The sequence below is a fragment of the Callorhinus ursinus genome, unplaced genomic scaffold, assembly GCF_003265705.2.
Source record: "Callorhinus ursinus isolate GAN/ISIS: 27379988/994484 unplaced genomic scaffold, GSC_fseal_2.0 scaffold1, whole genome shotgun sequence".
In the NCBI taxonomy this organism is placed as follows: Eukaryota; Metazoa; Chordata; class Mammalia; order Carnivora; family Otariidae; genus Callorhinus; species Callorhinus ursinus.
The window spans coordinates 46,367,853-46,388,561 of NW_027397063.1; the positions used below are offsets into that span (position 1 = coordinate 46,367,853).

At 36.7% G+C, this 20,709-nt stretch overlaps 1 protein-coding gene across 1 annotated transcript in view; it reads left to right on the top strand.

Moving 5' to 3' along the window:
- The window catches only part of DZIP3 (DAZ interacting zinc finger protein 3), a 96,333-nt gene extending 91,331 nt beyond the window's left edge, over window positions 1–5,002 (top strand). The window contains exons 30-32 of the mRNA XM_025873892.2: window positions 54–197; window positions 284–385; window positions 2,309–5,002. Coding sequence (XP_025729677.1) covers window positions 54–197; window positions 284–385; window positions 2,309–2,419 — 357 coding nt within the window. The 3' untranslated portion in view covers window positions 2,420–5,002. The remainder of the gene's footprint in view (window positions 1–53; window positions 198–283; window positions 386–2,308) is intronic.
- The last annotated feature ends 15,707 nt before the right edge of the window (window positions 5,003–20,709 follow it).

The window sequence follows — 20,709 nt, forward strand, 5'->3', positions numbered from 1 at the left end:
TAGTTTTCACTGTGTTAGAACACTTCTGGAAAAAAAAGTATAATTTTTTTCAGAGCCAAGGAAAATCTGTACCAAATGGTAACTGTGTTTCACCCAGCCACACTCCTCCACAGTCTAATACTGCCCAGCTCCCAAAACCAGCCTGGAGGCCCCTCAGTTCACAAGGGCCTGCCTCATGGGAAGGAGCCAATAATTTGGTGAGACTAAAACTGTTGATTCTAAGTACATTTCAATTTGAGAAAAAGAAATGAGCTGAGTTGAACCTTATGTGTATTTTCCCTAGGATGATGAGGAGGAAGAAGAGGAACCTTGTGTGATCTGTCATGAGAATCTCTCTCCAGAAAACCTTTCTGTTTTGCCTTGTGCTCACAAATTCCATTCTCAGGTAACCCTTTAAACTTATCTTTTTATTTTATTTTTTATTTTACTGATTATTTTGTCAATTAAAAAAATTAAATCATTTTAAAGTCAGTTTAATATAGAGAAGTAATATGAAATAGTAGAAGAATGACCTGTACACTACCCTGAAACCTCAATATTCAAAGTAAGTTTACTATATTTAGATAATAGAAGATTCAAACAGTACCAGTAGGTATATAATGAAAGTCTAGCTTTTCTTTTTTCTTTTTAAGAAATCTGTGATTTTTTATCTTTTTGAATATTTTGCCATTAAATCAAATAAGCGAGATTCATGCTGCCTTACTTGAAATCATATACATGTATCATCAGATATTGCTGTGGCATGAGTTCCACAGACTATAACTTGGGGCTTTGGAGTACCACACAGAAACACTTATACCTGTTTTCACCAGACCTAGCCCCAGTTTGTGCTATGCTTCCTCAGATCTCCATACACCTTACAGGAAAAGAGGAGACAATGATAAGATTGAAATAATACAGAGTAGTTCCCTTGAATAGAACTGGAAGGAATGTTAATTGACATAGCGATTCAGTGGCAGTTTAGCAACAGTGTTACTGAACCTTAATTTGCTATAAATAATGGGTAGTGTCCTGTCTCCACGTACTGATGGCTCCCTACCATTATAAAGCGTAAGATTTACCTTAACAGTCTGGGCTCTTGTATTTGCTCTTTAGATGCTCAGGTTTCAGTTTTAATGTTAGAAAAATATGAGACTGGCATATCTTTTGATTTTTGGCATTTATATAGATTAATTCCTGGTGGTGTTGCTGTGCAAATGCTCTTGATATACAATTTATGAACCAAGTCTTCTGGTGGAAAGATGTAATTTGACCCAGGAAAAGATAATCTTTTTTTTTTTTTTTTTGAGAGAGAGAGCACATGAGAGGGGGGAGGGTCAGAGGGAGAAGCAGACTCCCTGCTGCGCAGGGAGCCCGATGTGGGACTCGATCCTGACACTCCAGGATCATGACCTGAGCCGAAGGCAGTCGCTTAACCAACTGAGCCACCCAGGCGTCCCAGGAAAAGATAATCTTACATAAGAAAGTCTTCTCAAGGAAGTGAATAGTAGCCAGCTCATTCAAGCCATATCTGTAAAACATGATTTCAGAGATATGTGATACCTAGTATCAGATACCTAGTACAGATATGTGATACCTAGTACAGAATTATATTTTCTATCTACTCTGATATGAAGAAGTAGACACAGACTGGCTAATCCCAAAAGATCAGGAAAGATACTTAGTCATCTGAAGTTGTTAAAGTCCTACCCATTTAGAAAACAAATGTTTCATGAAACTTATTATTCTTTGCCATTGCCCATAGAATAGAAAGCAGGTAACCTCTTCAGGTTACTTTTTAGGGTTACAGTTAGTGGGCCTAATATATAGTGCCTCTTCTTAATCCTTTCTCATCTGATCTGGCTCTCATTATTTATACAGGTAAAATTGATTCGTTTTGGGAGAGTTAGTATTCAAGCAAATGACATAACAGATAGTTCATAGCCCAAGAGTACCATCATTGTCACCAAAGAGCCATCTGAAAAGTGTATCCATCATCTAGGGATTTTAAGTAAGTTCAAAACACCATAAGCACTTGAGAACAATATGTAATAGAGGAAAAATATGTAGCAGGTTTCCTCAGCCTCCTTGTTAGGAAGAATTGCTAAGTCATCCTGAAAACTGGGACTGGGGAAAGGATCCTAATCCAGTGAACTCACTGAAAGGTGTTCTGTTACCAGCGATATTACTCAGTGAATCACAGAGAAGGTGCCATTATTGCAGCATTTGGCTTGGCAATTTACTAGATAAGGTAACTGATTATATAGAGTAAAAATTGCCTCTGCTAGGCCAAATCAGAGAGACTGACATGAATCTTTTTGCTCCTTAGTGCATTAGACCTTGGCTGATGCAACAGGGGACATGCCCAACCTGCAGACTCCATGTTTTGTTACCAGAAGAATTTCCGGGTCACCCCAGCCGGCACTTGCCCAAGATCTGATCCAAGGGAGTGATTATGCAAAGGAAATTCAGTTATCAGGTTCCAGAATTTAGTTTTGCCTTTTATTATGAGCTAATAGTGTGAGTGGTGTGAAGCAGTGTGCTCTTTAGTATTGTACAAAAGAAGCTAGCTAATCTCATCAAAGCTGTAGCCAAAGAGGACGGGACAAATCTTCAGGACCTAGAGCTGAACTGAAAGGGCTTAAATTTTAAAAGTTATATATATTTGCCCCTATCTTAGTAAGCATCTTTTTCCAGTGTAAACATCATTATTAGCACATATCTTAGGATGTTTTTGTCTTTTTCTTTCTTATTCCACTTATCCTTTACTGTCACCCAATATAGGCTACATTTTAATTTCCTGAAATCAATTTAAGAGGAAAGTAGGATAGCAGACAAGTAGGAAAATTCCAGATTTTATTTTTCCTTTTAACTTTTAAAACTGCTTACAAAATACATAATTGAAATACTTAAATTTTTATCCCTATCTTCCCCATTCTTCTCTGGCCTCTAAATATGTGCCCATGAAGAGATTATGAGCGACTTGAGGGTGTGGACCATACAGTGGTGTGTTGGAGCTTAGCTAATAATAGTTTGTGAGAAGTGACTGTTGAAGTTTCAGGAATTTTGTGAGCCAGTGATCAAATTGTTCATAGCTTGAAATCTGCATAGTGGGAGTATTTACACCATAGAAATTTGTAAATGTTTTAAGTCAGGGCTTCTTTTCCCAAGAACTTGTTGTTAAACATTTACCAGTACACCACTGGGACCGTGTCTGATCCTCCTATGTGTTCTTAATGCCTTGCACAGTAGGTGTAGCACAAATATTCCCAGAATCAGAAATCAGGAAATAGAAATGAGTTAATATGTAAATTAAGTCACTTGCTCAGTTGAATAATTGAGATCTTATGTTCATTTGTTAACATTGTCATTGGACCTTACACTTGAAGGATTTTTTTTCTGCCTTAAAAGTTTCTTAATTTCACTTTGTCATGCTGCAGGGTGTGGGGGACTGTACGTAGATGCTTCTTATGACAAAGTTAATATTCACTGGGCTAAGCTGCTATCTAAAGCTTGTCAGTAGGAACTTTCTTAGAGGTCAAAAACCTATTTTGAAAATAGTATTGTGTAAATGCTGTAAGTGTTGTACATGTCTTTAGTTAAAAAAATCTAAATTCAGTTACCATGTAAGATGTTACTTGGTTCATATTTGTTTCCATAAATTAATGAAAATGAGACTGTGAATAAGTGTTTTGACTCTGTCTGTATATTTCAGTGTAAATGTATCTTGAAGTTACTTTAAATCTATTTAAAACTGCTATTTCTGTAATTGTATGCTAAATGTTTTCTTCTGTAATGACAAGAGACTGGAAAATGTGAAGGACAATATCCAAAAATGAAGGACGGCAGTCTTCTAGACACTTAAAATGCCAAGAATGTCTCAGAATTGAAAAATTCAGAAATTATAAGGCCTTTAATAATTATCTTGTCTAACACCTTGAGGTCATGGTCCTATGGCAAATTATCTTGTAAAACAAATGTTTCTTAGTTTGTTTACAACTATGATTTCACTTCCATGTAGGAAAGATTTTATCTGTATGAGTTTAAATGTATCCTGATATTTAAAACATCTATATCTGTTTGTGTCTTTTTTCTGTTATGACAAAGAGTAGGAAAATACCCAAGAAGGGAGTCATTGAGACTTGCAGAATCATAGAATGTCAGAGCTTATAGGGTCTTTAATGATCCTCTAGACTGTCCCTCATTTTATAAGTACATCATGCCTAAGATCCCATGGTTACTTAGTGGCTGGGCCAGTCCTACTTCCTTAAGGTCCTGGCACTTGGTCACATGCTTTCTTCATAAAATCAGGCTGTAAGACTTTATCGGAGCTGACCCTGCCATTCTTGGGTCTAAGGATAGGGCCCGAGGACTCAACACAGCAGCTGCTATGTAGTGAGAATGTAGTAGGATTGTACTTTTTGAAGTACTCTCCAATTCTGCAGATGCTAAAGATAATGGTATTGTTTTATTTTTTATTGATGAGCAAACAGTACTGTCAATCGTGTGGCTGCTGAGAAATCTAGAACCCCATCCTTCCCAGAAATACAATGAGGCAATATTTACATCAAAAACAATCTGTAAACATCTAGTGATATTGTTGCAGCTACTGTAAGAAGATATATCTTGCAATGTTTTCCCTCATTTATTTTGTCCATGTATACGTGTGTGTGTGTGTGTGTGTGTATGTATATATATAAAACACTTTCCAGCTATTATGAGATACTTTCAAATGTGTTTGGTACCTCATTTGATCCACTGACAATTCTAAAGTGCATGTTTAATGGATAGTCCTTATTTTACGGGTGATAAAACTAAGGCCCAATTAAGAAAAATAATTTATCCAAGGTCATAGCTACAAAATGGCATTTTGAGATTTGAATGCAGATCTTTTGTCACTTAGCTAGTGTTCTCTTCTAGTACTTAAGAGCTATATCCCCATTTTGGATTGACTTTGTGCAAACAAAAGTAGTTTTTTCTTCCTTGTAAATACTTGTCAAAATAAAATGAAACAGGTGGTAAACCTACTGATTTTTTTGGACTAGGAACATGGTATTGAGTATATAAAAATACATAATAGTCTGACTTTTCATTCAGATTCTTGGTTTGCTTGGGACAGTTCCAATTAATTAATGCCTATTGTTTTGATATAGTAATGCCCCCTCTCACTCTCGGCAGTGCCCCAGTCTTGATGATGAATTATATCTTATAGTTAATAAGCTCACCTTCCCTGAATTATTTTTACCAGATCTCACACAAAAATTAACTCCAAATTATTAAAGACTTGAAGACCTGAAACCAAAATACTCTAAGAAAACAAAGGCAGTAAGCTCCTTGACACTGGTTTTGTCATTGAATTTTTTTTTTATGACACCAAAAGCAAAGGCAACAAAAGTAAAAACAAGTGGGGCTACATCAAACTAAAAAGCTTCTGCAAAGCAAGGGAAACTATCACTGTCATGAAAAGGCAACAAACTGAATGGGAGAAGATATTTGCAAATCACATATCTGATAAGGAAGTACTATCCAAAACATATAAAGAACTTATACAACTCAAAAACAACAAAAACCAAACAATTAAAAAATGGACAGAGAATCTGAATAGACATTTTTCCAAACAAGACATACAGATGGCCAACAGGTACATCAAGATATATGGTCAATACCACTAATCATCAGGGAAATGCAAATCAAAATCAGATATTTCACACATGTAAGAATGGCTAGTATCAAAAAGACAAGAAATAACAAGTGCTGGCATTCATGTAGAGATACGAGAACCCTTGTACACTGTTGGTAGAAATGTAAATTGGTGCAACCACTATGGAAAACAATGTGGAAGTTCTTCAAAAAATTCAAAGTAGAACTTTCATATGATCCAGCAATTCCACTCTGGGTATTTATCTTAAGAAAATGAAAACACTGATTTGAAAAGATATATGCATCCCATGTTCATTGAAGTGTGTTTTATAATAGCCAAGACACGGAAACAACCTAAGTGTTCACCGGTGGATGAATGAAAAGAGGTGATAAACACACACACACACACACACACACACACACACACACACACACACACTGAAATAACTATTAAAAAGAATGAAGTTTTGGCACTTGTGACAAAATAAATGGACCTTGAAGGCATTATGCTATGAAATTAGAGAAAGACAAATACTGTATGATCTCTCTTTTATGTGGAATCTTAAAACAAGTTCATAGTTACAGAGAACAGACTAGTAGCATGTGTGTATGGCGTGGGGGGGGGGTGTCAAAATGGGTGAAGGTGGTCAAAAGGTATGAATTTCATTACAATCTTGCCTTACATCTAAAGCAACTAGAAAAAGACCAAAGAACAGAGTTAGTAGAAGGAAGGAAATAATAAAGATCAAAGCATAAATGAATGAAATAGAAATTTAAAAAATTGAAAAGATAATGAAACTAAGAACTGGTTCTTTGAAAAGATAAAAAAAATTGGAAAACCTTCAGCCAGACTCAAAAAAAAAAAAAAAAAGAGAGAATGAGAGAAAGGGAGAGATGGCCCAAATAGAGTTAGAAATGAAAGAGAATTTACAATTGATACCACAGAAATACAAAAGATCATTTAAAAACGACTATAAACAATTATATGCTAACAAAACAACCTAGAAGAAATGGATAGATTCTTAAAAACATGAAATCTTCTAAGACTAAATCAGGAAGAAATAGAAATTTTGAATAGACCGATTACTAGTAATGAAATTGAATCAGTAATCAAAAAACTCCCAAATAAAAGTCCGGGACCAGACGGCTACACAGGTAAAATACTACCAAACATTTAAAGAAGAGTTAATACCTATCCTTCTCAAACTATTCCAAAAAAAAAAAAAAGGAAGAGGAAGGAATGCTTTCAAGCTCATTCTACAAGGCCAGCTGTACCCTGATACCTAAACCAGTTGAAGACCATACAAAAAAAAAAAAAAAAAAATTATAGGCCAATATCCCTGATTAACAGAGATGCAAAAATTGGCCGCAAAATATTAGCAAATGGAATTCAGTGATACATTAAAAGGATCATACTCCATTATCAAGTGGTATTTATTCCAGGGATGCAATGGGGGTTCAATATCTGCAAATCAATGAATGTGGTATATCGTTTTTACAAAATGAAGAATCATATGATCATCTAAATAAAAGCAGAAAAGGCATTTGACAAAGTACAACATCCATTCATGATAAAATTCTCAACAAAGTGGATGTAGAGGGAGTGTACCTCAATATAATAAAGGCTATATATGACAAACCCACAGTTAACAGCATGTTCAATGATGAAGAGTTGAAAACTTTTCCTATAAGATCAGGAACAAGACAAGTCTACTCTCACCTATTTTATTCAACATAGTATTGGAAGTCCTAGTCACAGCTATTAGGCCGGAAAATAAGTAATAAAAAGCATCCAAATTGGAAAGGAAAAAGTAAAACTGTCACTATTAGCAGATGACAGGATACTGTATATTAAAAAACCTAAAGATTCCACCAAAAAACTGTTAGAACTATTAAATGTTCAGTAAAGCTACAGGATGCAAAAATCAACGTACAGAAATCTGCATTTCTACATACTAATAAACTATCAGAGAAATTAAGAAAACAGCCCATTAACAATCATATCAAAAGGAATAAAATACCTAGGAATAAATTTAACCAAGAAGGTGAAAGATCTGTACTTTAAAACTATAAAATACTGATGAAAGAAATTGAAGATGACACAAACGAAGGGTAAGATATACTGTGTTCATGGATTAAGAGAATGTTCTTAAAATGCCCATACTACCTAAAGCAATCTACAGATTCAGTGTAATCTCTATCAAAATACCAATGGCATTTTTCACAGAACTAAGGCCAATAATCCTAAAATTTGTATGAAACCACAAAAGACCTCAAATAGCCAAAGAATATTGAGGAAGAACAAAGCTAAAAGTGTCTTACTCTTGGATTTCAAACTATACTACAAAGCTATAGTAAGCAAAGCAATTTGATACACAAAAACAGATACATAGATTAATGGAACAGAATAGAAAGCCCAGAAGTAAACTTATGCTTATATGGTCAATTAATCTACAACACTGGAGGCAAAAATATACAATGGGGGAAAAGACAGTCTCTATTATTATATAATAATAAATGGGGCTGGGAAAACTGGACAGCTACATTCAAGAGAATAAAACTTTCTTATACCACTTAGAATAAAACTTTCTTAGACCACTTTCTTATACCATATACAAAAATAAACTCAAAATGGATTAAAGACTAACATATAAAATCTGGAAACACAAAACTCCTAGAAGAAAACTTGGGCAAGGGCACCTGGGTGGCTCAGTGGGTTAAGCATCCGACTCTTGATTTCAGCTTACATCATGATCTCAGGTTCATGAGATAGAGCCCTGCATAGGGCTCCATGCTGGCTATGGAGCTTGCTTGAGATGCTCTCTCTCCCTCCCTCTCTGCCCACCCCCCCACCCTACCCGCTCTCTCAAATAAATAAAACTTAAAAAAAAAATACGCAGTAAGCTCTTTGACATTGAACTTAATGGTATTTTTGGATCTGTCTCTTCAGGCAAGGACAACAAAAGCAAAAATAAACAGAACCACAAGAAACTAAAAAGCTTTTTCATGGTGAAGGAGACCATCAGCAAAATGAAAAGGAAATCTTCTCCAAGAAGATATTTGCAAATGATATATCTGATAAGAGGTTAACATCCAAAAAACAATCTAAAGAACTCATAAAGGGGTACCTGGGTGGCTCAGTTGGTTAAGCATTGGACTCTTGGTTTCAGCTTAGGTCATGATCTCACAGTCATGGGACCGAGCCCCACGTCGGGCTCCATGCTCAGTAGGGAATCTGCTTCACATTCTCCTCTCCCCCTTTGCTCCTTCCTCTGCTCCCTCACGCTTTCTTTCTAAAATAAATAAAATCTTAAAAAAAATCATAAAACTCAAATATAAAAAATCCAATTTTAAAAATGGGCAGAAGACCTGAATAGACATTTTCCCAAAGACCTGTAGATAGCCAACTGGCACATGAAAAGATCCTCACCATCACTAACCATCAAGGAAATGCAAATCAAAAATAACAATGAGATATCACCTCATACCTGTCAAAATGGTCATTATCAAAAAGACAAGAAATAACAAATGGTGAGGATGTGGAGAATGAATGATAACTACACATACGTGGTGTGACCATTTCTTAATGTACATAAATAGTAAATCATGTTATACACCTGAAACAAATACAAAATTATATACCAATCAATACATACATACATACATTCACATACATACATACTGACTACTTGAAAATCCCAGGTTGTTTCTTTGGGTAAATGCAGAAGTAAAACAACATTAGAACATTATTATCAGAGGTAGTCATTATTCTAATTCAGAATAAAGCCACAATTACAGTATTCTCACTTCAAAGTTGATGATATTTGATAAGCACTTTTAAAAGGCAATGTACAAATGTTCCACCTTTTAATTTCAAACATCATATTGCTGTTTATTTACATGTCTCCATGGGGTGGTATCATTTTCTTAAACCATGAAATTTGACAACCACTATTAGGATTCCAGTATTACAATAACACAATTCTGCAGTGTGAATAATCTGTCAATGTGCTATCTCAGCTCGGAGAAAATAGCAATGGTGTAAGAAACTAGCATCAGAGGCCTTGACTTTGGTCTTGAAACACTATTATATGAAAAAGGCATGGCTAATTATAAGCTATAGTTATTAGTTTGCATTATTTCAGTTCAAGAAAAACTTCATTTTCTTGCTAACAGTCTATGACAAAAGCCATTTTTCTTCAACTAAAGGAGATCCACTTTGATTGTAATTTCAAGTAAGAGTGTATTGTTTTGGGGTGCCTGAGTGGATCAGTCGTTAGGTGTCTGCCTTCAGTTCAGGCCATTATCCCAGGGTTCTGGGATCTACTGAGCCCCTCATGGGGCTCCCTGCTCAGCAGGAAGCCAGCTTCTTCTCACACTCCCCCTGGTGTGTTCCCTCTCTCTCTCTCTGTCAAATAAATAAAATCTTTAAAAAATAGTGTATTTTAATAAATTATGAACACATTTATAAAATTATCAGATCATTACAAAATAAACCTAAACAGAAATTCAAAAACCAACATATATTTATTGAATATAATTTTTTTAGACAGCCAGTGCCTCTCGCTGCTCTCAGTCAGGACTTGACAAGCTCCTGAGGGCATGACAATAGCACAGGTGATTACATTGGATCATGGTCATCATGAGTGTTTACTGAATGTTTGTTATATGAGTACTATTTTTGGCTTTGAGTATATCAAGAGGCATAAGACGAGGTGTCTGACTAGAAGTAAAGTCTTTTTTTTTTTTTAAGATTTTATTTATTTATTCATGAGAGACATAGAGAGAGAGGCAGAGGGAGAAGCAGGCTCCCCACCGAGCAGGGAGCCTGATGCGGGACTCGATCCCAGGACCCTGGGATCATGACCTGAGCCAAAGGCAGACACTTAACCATCTGAGCCACCCAGGTGCCTGGAAGTAGTTAAGTCTTAAGTGGAGAGCAAGCATCTCAACTTCTCAAAGATGGCTAGTATTATAATGCAACATACATTTGGTGCCAAATGAATGACACAGGTGTTATTATAAGAGTTTGGTCATTGCGAGCTGGGAGAATCAGAGTTTCTCACTGCAAATGGAGAAACAAATTACCTCTTGCTGATTTTTCAATCATATTAGAACCTTACCTTAGGTACTCTCCACATGAAACATTCTTTCCTTAGACTACATGTTTCACTCTGGCACTCTTTCAGTTCTCTGCTCAAATGTGATCTCAGAGTAGCTTTCCTTGACTGCCATGATGAAAACAGTCCTCTTCTGTACCACAGATACATTCCCCCCTTCTTATCTGAAATTCAGTTGTTTGTCTATTCTCTTTTTTGTAATACAAGATTCATGAGAACAGAAATCTTGCCTTGTTTATTATTGTTTGTCCATTGCCTAAAACATTATCTGCCATAATATAGGCATTCAGTTAATATTCATTGAGTAAATGGGTCTTGTGAATCAAATGGAACTTAAATAAGAGGACAGAGTAGCCATTCTAGGCAAGGATAATGACTTGAAAAATAAGTGCAACCTAGAGAGGGCTTTCAATCATGGTCTACAGAAGACTTTCTATATTCTCCCTGGAAATTTCAGTGAAACCTGGGATACTTATAATATCACTGATAGTGCAAATGATTGGGCTTGCCACTATTGTAATAATCCCCAGTCAGTTTGTAGGCAGTGAACCTTTTTCTGGGTCTTCCAGTTATCCCTGAGCATACAGAATAAAACTCATCAAAAAGGACTTGGTTAGATCTCCAGAAATAAAATCTTACAAAGGATAGGACGAAAATGTTGATGAGATGTTCAAAATGATTGGCTTATTTTTCAGGATTTCCATGAACAAAAAAGAAAGACTAAAAATTATGATGGAGATGAAAATGAAACCAAGGTATAATTTATTCAGGTTCATTAAAACTTGTTTTTTTCCCAAAACCATATTTTGACAAAAAATTTACACAGATTTCACCCCAACTACTGCTTGATAAGTAGCTATCTGCCAATCTTCTCTTCCCTACCAGGCCTAAGTAGACAAAATCTCACAAAATTGATGAAAAGCCACTGATGGAATTACACACCTAACTGCTCTTCATTAATTGTCAGCCTCAGTGCCACCCAGTCTATGCCATGAGACCATCCTCAGTCTGGTCTATTTGGGTTAGTAAGAGTCTGCATATCTTCCTTTGGGATAGGAAGCAGACAGGATCTTCTCACTTAGTGTTCTGAATGGTTAAAGCTCATCAAAGGCTGATTTATGATAGTAAGGGGCAGCTACCACAGAGTGAGACTACACACCAATATATTCTAGCTTTCACAGAATTTTACTAATACTAAACTATTTTAATAGTATTTTTTATTAAGAAAGTAATGCATACTGAATATAGCAAATTTCAAACTATAGAAACATAGGAGAAAAAAATACCACCCATAGTTTCACCCCTAGAGTATTTCTACTCCAGTTTTTATGTATATATAATCTTGCTTTTAAATCTATATTTAATGCAAAATATCAGTATATAAACATAACAGTAATAAAAAAATTTTAATGATCACTCTCAGTTCTGTGCTCTAATAAATCTGTTACTGAACTAATTTTTTCTAGTTCTGATCTATATGCAAGAGGCTACGGAGGTACAACTGTAGCATCAGTACAGCTTTTTAATGTTGTTTTTGTCATTTCTCATAGTAAGAAAAATCTGTTGCTGTATAAACACAGGGATGAAACCAATACATCCGAATTAAAATTTTGGTGCCCTGGAGAGTCATCCTTAGAGCTCCAATTTTTAGTCTTTGATTTGGGAAAAATATTTTTCAGTTTTTCTTAGGGAAAATGGTTACTGACATGAACTTGATGATTTTCCAGATTTAAATTTACTCAGTCTAATGGTATATATAATAATGGGGTTTGGTATTTGTCTTATATAGTTTCTTACCTCATCTTCGTTTCTTTAGTATCTTTTGGACATAGCAAGACTTCTTTTTCCTTCTGGAATTGATTTAAAGTGAATTAAAATTGGATATAAGCAAGGTTTAGATTTTTCTTTATATTTAATATATTTTGTTTATACATCTTACAACATTCTTTTCGTTACTTCTTATTTCAGAAAAAGTAATTGGCTCCTTCTAAAACTGTTGCCTCATTTCTGAGACATTACCATATTCCCATATTTTGACTGAATATAAATTCAAAGTATTTTTCCTTAGAAGTAATTATTTTAAAATGTTATAACTACAAATAATAATGGATTTAGAACTAATAAACAACCACAACTTAAAGTATTCAATGTACCAGACAAAAGATCCTTAGAGAAGCAGGACTGCCATTCTCCATACATTTAGAATTTAGGGTTTATAAAATTAGAGATTTCTTTAAAAGGAAATAAAACTGTATTTTAAATCTTCTACATATGGTTTTTGCTGAAGTTGGTATCACTAACACTTTAGTTGAGAAAAACTATAAAAATTGGATTAAAAATGTTTTAAAGACAGCTAATTGAAAGCATCAGAGAATAATGAGGATGGCCAGGAGTTGAGGAGCCATGATTCCAAAGGGAAAGCAAGGCTGTATTTTCTCCTGGAGGCATCTGTATATTCAAGGGCATAGATACTGAGAAGTAACTACATATTGCTCAAGAAAGTACCAGATTAGGGAGACAAAAAATAAAGTGGAGTTCATGGCTAATGACAAGCAGAACCTGATACCAATGTCCTAGAGACAAAACTCTACAGAAGTGAAACTGACATTCTCATTTCATTTCCAACCCTTGAAGCAATTGCCAGTTCCTCAGTTGCACATGTGCTGGACAAGAATCTAGAAATCGAGAAGAAATGCATTGCTAAGAGGCTATAAAGCTAAGCTGAGATTTAGGCATTGCCAGGATTCTAGAGAGAAAATGTATAAGGCAAAACACCTCTTGAATGTGAGGACAATCTGGCCGTGACATCTGTCACCCTATCGATTGCCAGGGTTGATTCAGCTGATCTGGCTTGGTAGGTGGATGTTCCCTTCCCTCCTCACTGGTCCATGTGTGTCCCACCAGAAGCTGCGTGCTCGGCTGAAGAGGATGAACTTCTCTGAAGAGGAGGACCATTCTTCCGTCAAGGGTGTACAAGTAGCCTCGCTTCCCTGCTAGAACTCCCAAACAAGCTCTTAAGGTCCATTCATAGGAGAATATAGGGCAGTCAAATGGCCAAGACTCCAGACACATCCAAATGAGGTGCTGCATGTAGCAGTCTGTCTGTCTTTAAAAAGAGAGGAAAAAAAAAAAAAACACCTATTTTTTTCTTTCTACTCACAGCATACTCAGTCTGCCCAAATATGTGGGGGTTGTTTCTGTCCAACACACAAACACACACCAAGAAATTTTCCCACTTTCTGGTGGACACACATTTCCCATCCTACAAATTTAATTCTGACACTATCTACCTGGGGATAGCATCAGATTATACAGGTTGAGGGCTCAGTTCCACAAGACTGCCTCCCCACTTAAAGTGCCAATCACAGGTCCAGTTTGTCACCTGGGCTTCAACCAGCTAGCTATAAATCAGAGGTTCTTATTACCCTGGGATTTGACAGTATGCTAAAATAGCTCACAGAAGTCAGGAAAATAGTTGCTTACTAAGTTGCTTGTTTATTATAAAGGGATACTATTCAGGAACAGCCTGATAAAAAAGATCCATAGGGAAAGGTAGTAGGAAGGGGGAGAGAGCCTCCATGCCCTCTCCAGTTGTACTACCCTCCCAGAACTTCCATGTGTTCACCAACTGAAGAGCCCTGTGAGCCTTGTAGTTCAGGGACTCTCATGGAGGCTTCATTACATAGACATGATTGATTAAATTATTAGTTATTAATGACTAACTCAACCTCCAGGCCCTCTCACTCCCTGGAGATCATGGAGTGGGGCTGAAAGATCCAACCCTCTAATCATACGGTTGGTTTCCCTGGCAACCAGTCCCCATTCTTATCCTTAGGGACTTTCCAAAAGTTATCTCATTAACATAAAGTAAGGTGTGGTTGAAAGAGGCTTGCTATGAATAAAAAGACACATTTATCACTCTTATCCCTTAAGAAATCCCCAAAGGTTTTAAGGGCTCTGTGCTTGGAATGAGGATGAAGACCAAATATGTATTTCTTATGATATATCACAATAGCTCAAAATTGAAGTTCAGGTCTCACAAATAATATAGGTATTCCCCTGAGAACCCTAAGAATCTCAGGGGTAAGGACAAACCAGAAATAGATCAGACTTGATTGGATCAAAGTGATCTGCCCATGCTCTATCTGTCTGCTAGAAGATAAAACTCTCTCTAGAAGAAGATAACCATAATTTGGAGTCTCCTGTGTTTTTTTTTTTTATATACATAACAACTGGCATTCCGTACACACACAAAAATTACCAATCACGCTGAGAAACAGGACTAAATGACTGAAAACCAAGAGAAATAACAGACAACAGAAACAGACCAACAGGTATTCCAGATTCATTCATTAGGAGACAAAACTTCAAAACAACTGTAATATATTTGAGAAGACAGATGAAAAGATGATAAATTAGAATTTAAGTAAAATTTCAAAACTAAAAAAAATGAACTTTAGTATTCACAGATGGTTTTAACAGAATATTGAACACAGCAGAGGGGAGGATTGGTGAATAGGAAGATAACACAGAAAATCTCTAGGCTGAAGTTTAGAAAGCAAAAAACATAGAAAATTCAGTAAAGTGTAAAAGTGAAAGCACCTAACATACATGTAATTGGATTCCCAGAAGGAAAAGAGAGAATGGGCCACGAATCTTTTAAAGATTTTATTTATTTATTTACTTGAGAGAAAGAGAGTGTGAGCATGAAAGGGGGAGAGGAAGGGACAAGCAGATTCTGAGCTGACCCTGGAGCCCAACACAGGGCTTGATCCCAGGACCCTGAGATCATGACCAGAGCTAAAACCAAGAATCAGACACATAACAGACTGAGCCACCCAGGCACCCCATTAATATTATTTTAAGAGATCATAACTACAAATTTTCCAAAGTGGCATGCGCACGCGCACACACACACACATCAAGCCACAGGTTGAAGAAGCTATTCAAACCCCAAGTAATATTTAGAAGATGAAAAAGGAAGAGAGGGGCAGGGGGAAGAGAAGAAACTGCTGCTGCCACACTCAGGTACATCATAAAAAAACTGCTGGAAAAATAATACATCTTAAAGTATTATGGGATTTTAAAAAGCTACAATAAAACAGAGCTAATTTTATACAAGAAACACTGGAAGCCAGACGATAATGCATTGTATGTTTAAATATTGAAAGATAGTAACTACCAATTCAGAATTCCATTTCCAGTTAACATGTCCTGTAAAACTGAGGATTAATCAATGCCTCTGAGACAAATATAAACTGAATTTATTGCTTATAGAACCTTATTTACTAAAAAGAGTTTAGGCAGAAGAAAAATGTTCCAAATGGAAGACTGTTAATGCAAGAAGGAATAAAGAGCACCAACAGGGGGAAACAAACAAGTGCAGGTGACCCTGGAACAATGGGTGGTTAGGGACAAAGAACCACATGTAACATTTGACTTCCCCAAAACTTAATAACCTATTTTTGACCAGAAGTTTTTCCCAAAACATAAACAGTCAATTAACACATATTTAGTATGTGATATGTACTACATACTGTATTATTATAATACAGTAATTTAGAGAAAAGGAAATCTTAAGAAAAATCACAAGAAAGAGAAAATACATATACAGTTCTAGGCCGTATTTATTGAAAAGAATCCACATGTGAATGGACCCATATAGTTCAAACTCATGTTGTTCAAGGGTCAACTGTAAACCCGTATTGACAATAAAATAAATATAATTCAAAATATAATATAAATACAATAAAAATGCAGAGTTTGTTAATGAGTTAAAAATGTAAGATTCTTGCATGACTCAGAAAATGGTAAAAGTACTAGCTAAATACAAAGTAATTAGTCAGGATGCATGTTATCTTCAGGCTTACTGCCTAAAATTATAAGAGAACATATTACCATAAAACCAACAGAAAAGAAAATGGAATAAAAACACTTCAGAAGAAGGAAAAAAGGAGGAACAAAGCAGAGAAGACACATATAAAACACAAAAAATCTGGTGGATTTAAACGGCAAATATATTAGTAGTTACATTAAATAGCAGTAACCTTAATTTTCTAACTGAAAGGCAAGGATTGAAAACTCTGATTATAAGCATAAAACAAAAGAAACAAAAAAAAACAACTATTTTATATTTTGAATGGAATCACCTTAAATGTAAGAACACAGAAATGTTGAAATTTAAAATATATTTAAAAATCATATGCAAACACTAACCTAAATATGTTTGGCATAACTACATTAATATAAAATAGACTTTAAGGTAAGAAATATTACTAGTGTTAGAGATAAAAAGGCTCATTTCAAGGGAGATATAACAACCCTCAACTTGCTTACATCTAATAACAAAGCCTTTGTTAAACTACAGGAGAAACAAATAAATCCATAACCCTATTGGAATATTTCCTATACCTGTCTCAATAAGTAATAGAACAAACAGACCTTATTGACCTATATAGAATACTACTCCCAACAATTGCAGAATACATTTTCTCTTCAGCTACATGGGAAAGGCTGACCAAAGCAGACCATATGCTCTGCCACAAGGCAACTGTCAACAACTTTCAAGAGCTGGAATAATGCAGAATATATTTTCTGACCATACTAATTGAGCTACAAATCAGTATCAAAAGTAAAGATAAGGACTTCCAGTTTCTGGTCCAACATGTAAAGAGCCTGGAAATCATCACTCTCACCCCAACCTGACAACCAGAAAAATCTGAATAAATCTCTTAGATACATCCGAGAATTGAAGTCACAGGGCAAACTGCTCTGAAAATGGGAGACAGAGGAATACAGAGAATCACAGCCTATTGGGAGCAGAAGACACTGCTGGAACCAGCAAGAGTAAATCACTTACAGGGCAAATGGCTAATTGTTGAAGACTGAGTATGAACTAGCTTAAGAAATGAACATTACTGGGGCCCCAACATAAGGGAAGGCCCCCCATGTGAATTTTGTGAGGTTTATCTCCAAGAGTCCTACCTGGTTCTCAGGGTAAAGATAAGAGAAAAATCCCCTTGGACTTCTTAGGACACAAGAAGTTTTAACCATGAAAGAATGGATTAATAAACTAGACTGCATTACAATTAAGATTTTATGTTTATGATAAAACTATTGACTTGTGGGATATCTGGCTACAATGACATGAACCCTCTTTGTGGAGTGAACCCTCCCTACAAAACCGAAGTATAGAATATGATAAATTTTACCCCTCCAATTTTTGGTTCTGGAAATTAAATCTAAAACTAGGTTATAGTGGTGGTTGTCTGAATAAATTCACTAAATATCTTCAAGCCATACACTTAAAATGGATGAATTTAATGACATGTAAATTATACCTCAAGAAAACTTTTTTAAAAAGACATATTAAGAGAACAAAAATGGAAGCCACGATCTGGGATACATTATTTGAAATACATGTATAAGACAAGGGACTCCTGGGGTGCCTGGGTGGCTTAGTCAGTTAAGCATCTGACTTCAGCTCAGCTCATGATCACAGGGTCCTGGGATTGAGCTCCACATTGGGATCCCCACTCAGCCAGGGAGTCTGCTTGTCCATCTCCCTTTCCTCCTCTTTTGCCCCTCCCCCTGTTTGTGCTCTGTCTCTAAGTAAATAAAATCTTAAAAAAAAAAGACAAGGGACACCTATTCATATTATATAAAGAACTTTTATAAATAAGAAAAAGAAGTAAACTTAATATAAGCAAAATAGAAAAACACACCCCTCATAAATGAGGATATTAAAATAATCAAAAGCACATGAAAAATGGTCAATATCATTAATTTTCACAAAGCTAAAAAATAGAACCACAAAGAGATACCACTACACACAGAGAAGAATGCCGAAAATGAAAATAAACAAGTGAAAACCTAAATTACAAGATTTTGGCAAGAATGTGAAACAAACGAACCTCTCATTCAGTTTGCTTGTAGGAAAGTAAATTGACATAACCCTTTTAGAAAACTGATTTGCAAGATCTACCAAAGCTAAGAGTAGACCTGCTTTACAATCCATCAAGTCCATTCTAGTAATACGCACAATATACATGTGTACATATGCATACCAAAATACATGTACAGGAATGTTCAACAGTACTACTCATAATAGCTCTGAACTTACCAATAAAAGAATGGGTCAACTGTTGTATATTCTTACAATAGAGTGCTACAAAGCTGGGAAAAAGAGGACTATTTTTCCTCACAACAATATGGATAAATCATGAAGATACAACTTTTAATGAATTAATACAGATAAAAATGAGTACATTCTGTATGATTCCCTTTATAGAAAATTCAAAAAAGATAAGATAAACTAATATTTGATGGAAAGGGCATGTGCAGGGATGGACATGAGGAAAGAATCTAGAATTTATGCAATGTTCTAGGTATCTTGAACTTATATTTAAGATGTATATACTCTGCCATACTTAGGTCATATTTTAATAACAACAGGCAGTAGTCCAGATAGCAACACAGGAAGACCTTGAACTCACCCTCTCCATAGACACACCAAATTTATACCTATTTATAGAGCAGTTCCCACTGAAGAAGAATGGAGGGTTGAGTGAACAGCTTCCCAGCAAAAGATAGACCACAGAGAGAACTGCAAGAGAGATGGAGACATGGTAGCAAAGAGAACCACCATTCCTGATGCTGCAAACTATAGTAGGGAGGGATGGTACTGAGGAACAATGAGCAGATTCATCTGCCCTGGGGCACAGAAAAAAAGCCACAGTTTACAAGAGCAACTAGAATATAAAAGATCCAGCCCTAGAACTCTGCCAAACAGCAGGGGAGCTGTTGGAATTCTCTGCAGTCAAAGGGGCTGGTGAGCACCATGGTTTATGCTCCTTCTTCATCTTGGTAGTGCAAATAAGAGCGTGGTTTAGATGCCATAGCTGGCCTACCACCTCAGTAAGCCCCAGGTCCCTAGTCCACACGAGTCCCAGATGTCCTGGGGCACAGAAAAAAAGCCCCAGTTTAAAACAGCAACTAGAATATTGCCCTAGAATGCTGTCAAATGGTGCGGGAGCTCCTGGAATGCTCTCTGTGTTGGAGTAGCTGGCAAGCACCATGGTTTACATTTCCCTCTCCACCTTAATAGTGTGGTTGGGAGCAGAGATCAGGGGCCCTAGCTGGCCTACCGCCATGGTGACCCCTGGCCCCCTATCCCACATCAGCCTAAGCTATCTTGCTCAGGCAGCCCCAGTGTGGTACACAGTGGCACACTCCTGGTCAGCATTCCCTACAGCTCCAGTCATCTTCCCAAGGTGACAAAGGTGCACAAGCACCCCCACAACACTGCAAACCCACACCACTTCAGCTCCAGACAACTTGCTAGGACATCCCCAGTGTAGAGTGCTCTGGGGCATCCTGGCTCATGCCCACTTCAGCTCTAGCTCCTCTTACAGGGCATCTCGTATATGAAGCACCCCAGGAACACTAGCCCAAGCCTGCCTCAGCTCCAGTGCTCCACCAGGACCTCCAGCCTGTATCCTACCTGGGCTTCAGCAGCCACACCAGGGTGCCCCAAGCTCAGAGAACCCCAGGACATCCTAGCTTGTACCCACTTTAGCCTTAACTGCCAGGGCACCCTTTGTGCAGAGAGCACTGAGACCAGCTTGGCCTGTGTCCACTTCAGTTTAAACTACCCTGCCAAGGTGCTCCCTATGCAGACAGCCCCAGGGCCACCCTGGTCTACACCCACTTCAGCTTTGGCCATCCCACCAGAGCAGCCCCAGCACAGAGTTCCCTAAGATTCCCAGCCCATGCCAGTCACAGCTCCAGCCAGCCAAAGTCACCAGGTACACACGGTCTATACAGGGGATGACAACATATAATGCCATTCCTTCAAGCTTAGGAAAAGCGGCTGCTCTACCTAATTCATAGAAACAAGCACTGAAAATTAAGCAAAATGAGGAGACAGAAAAATGCTCCAGATGAAAAAGCAAGACAAAACCTCAGAAAA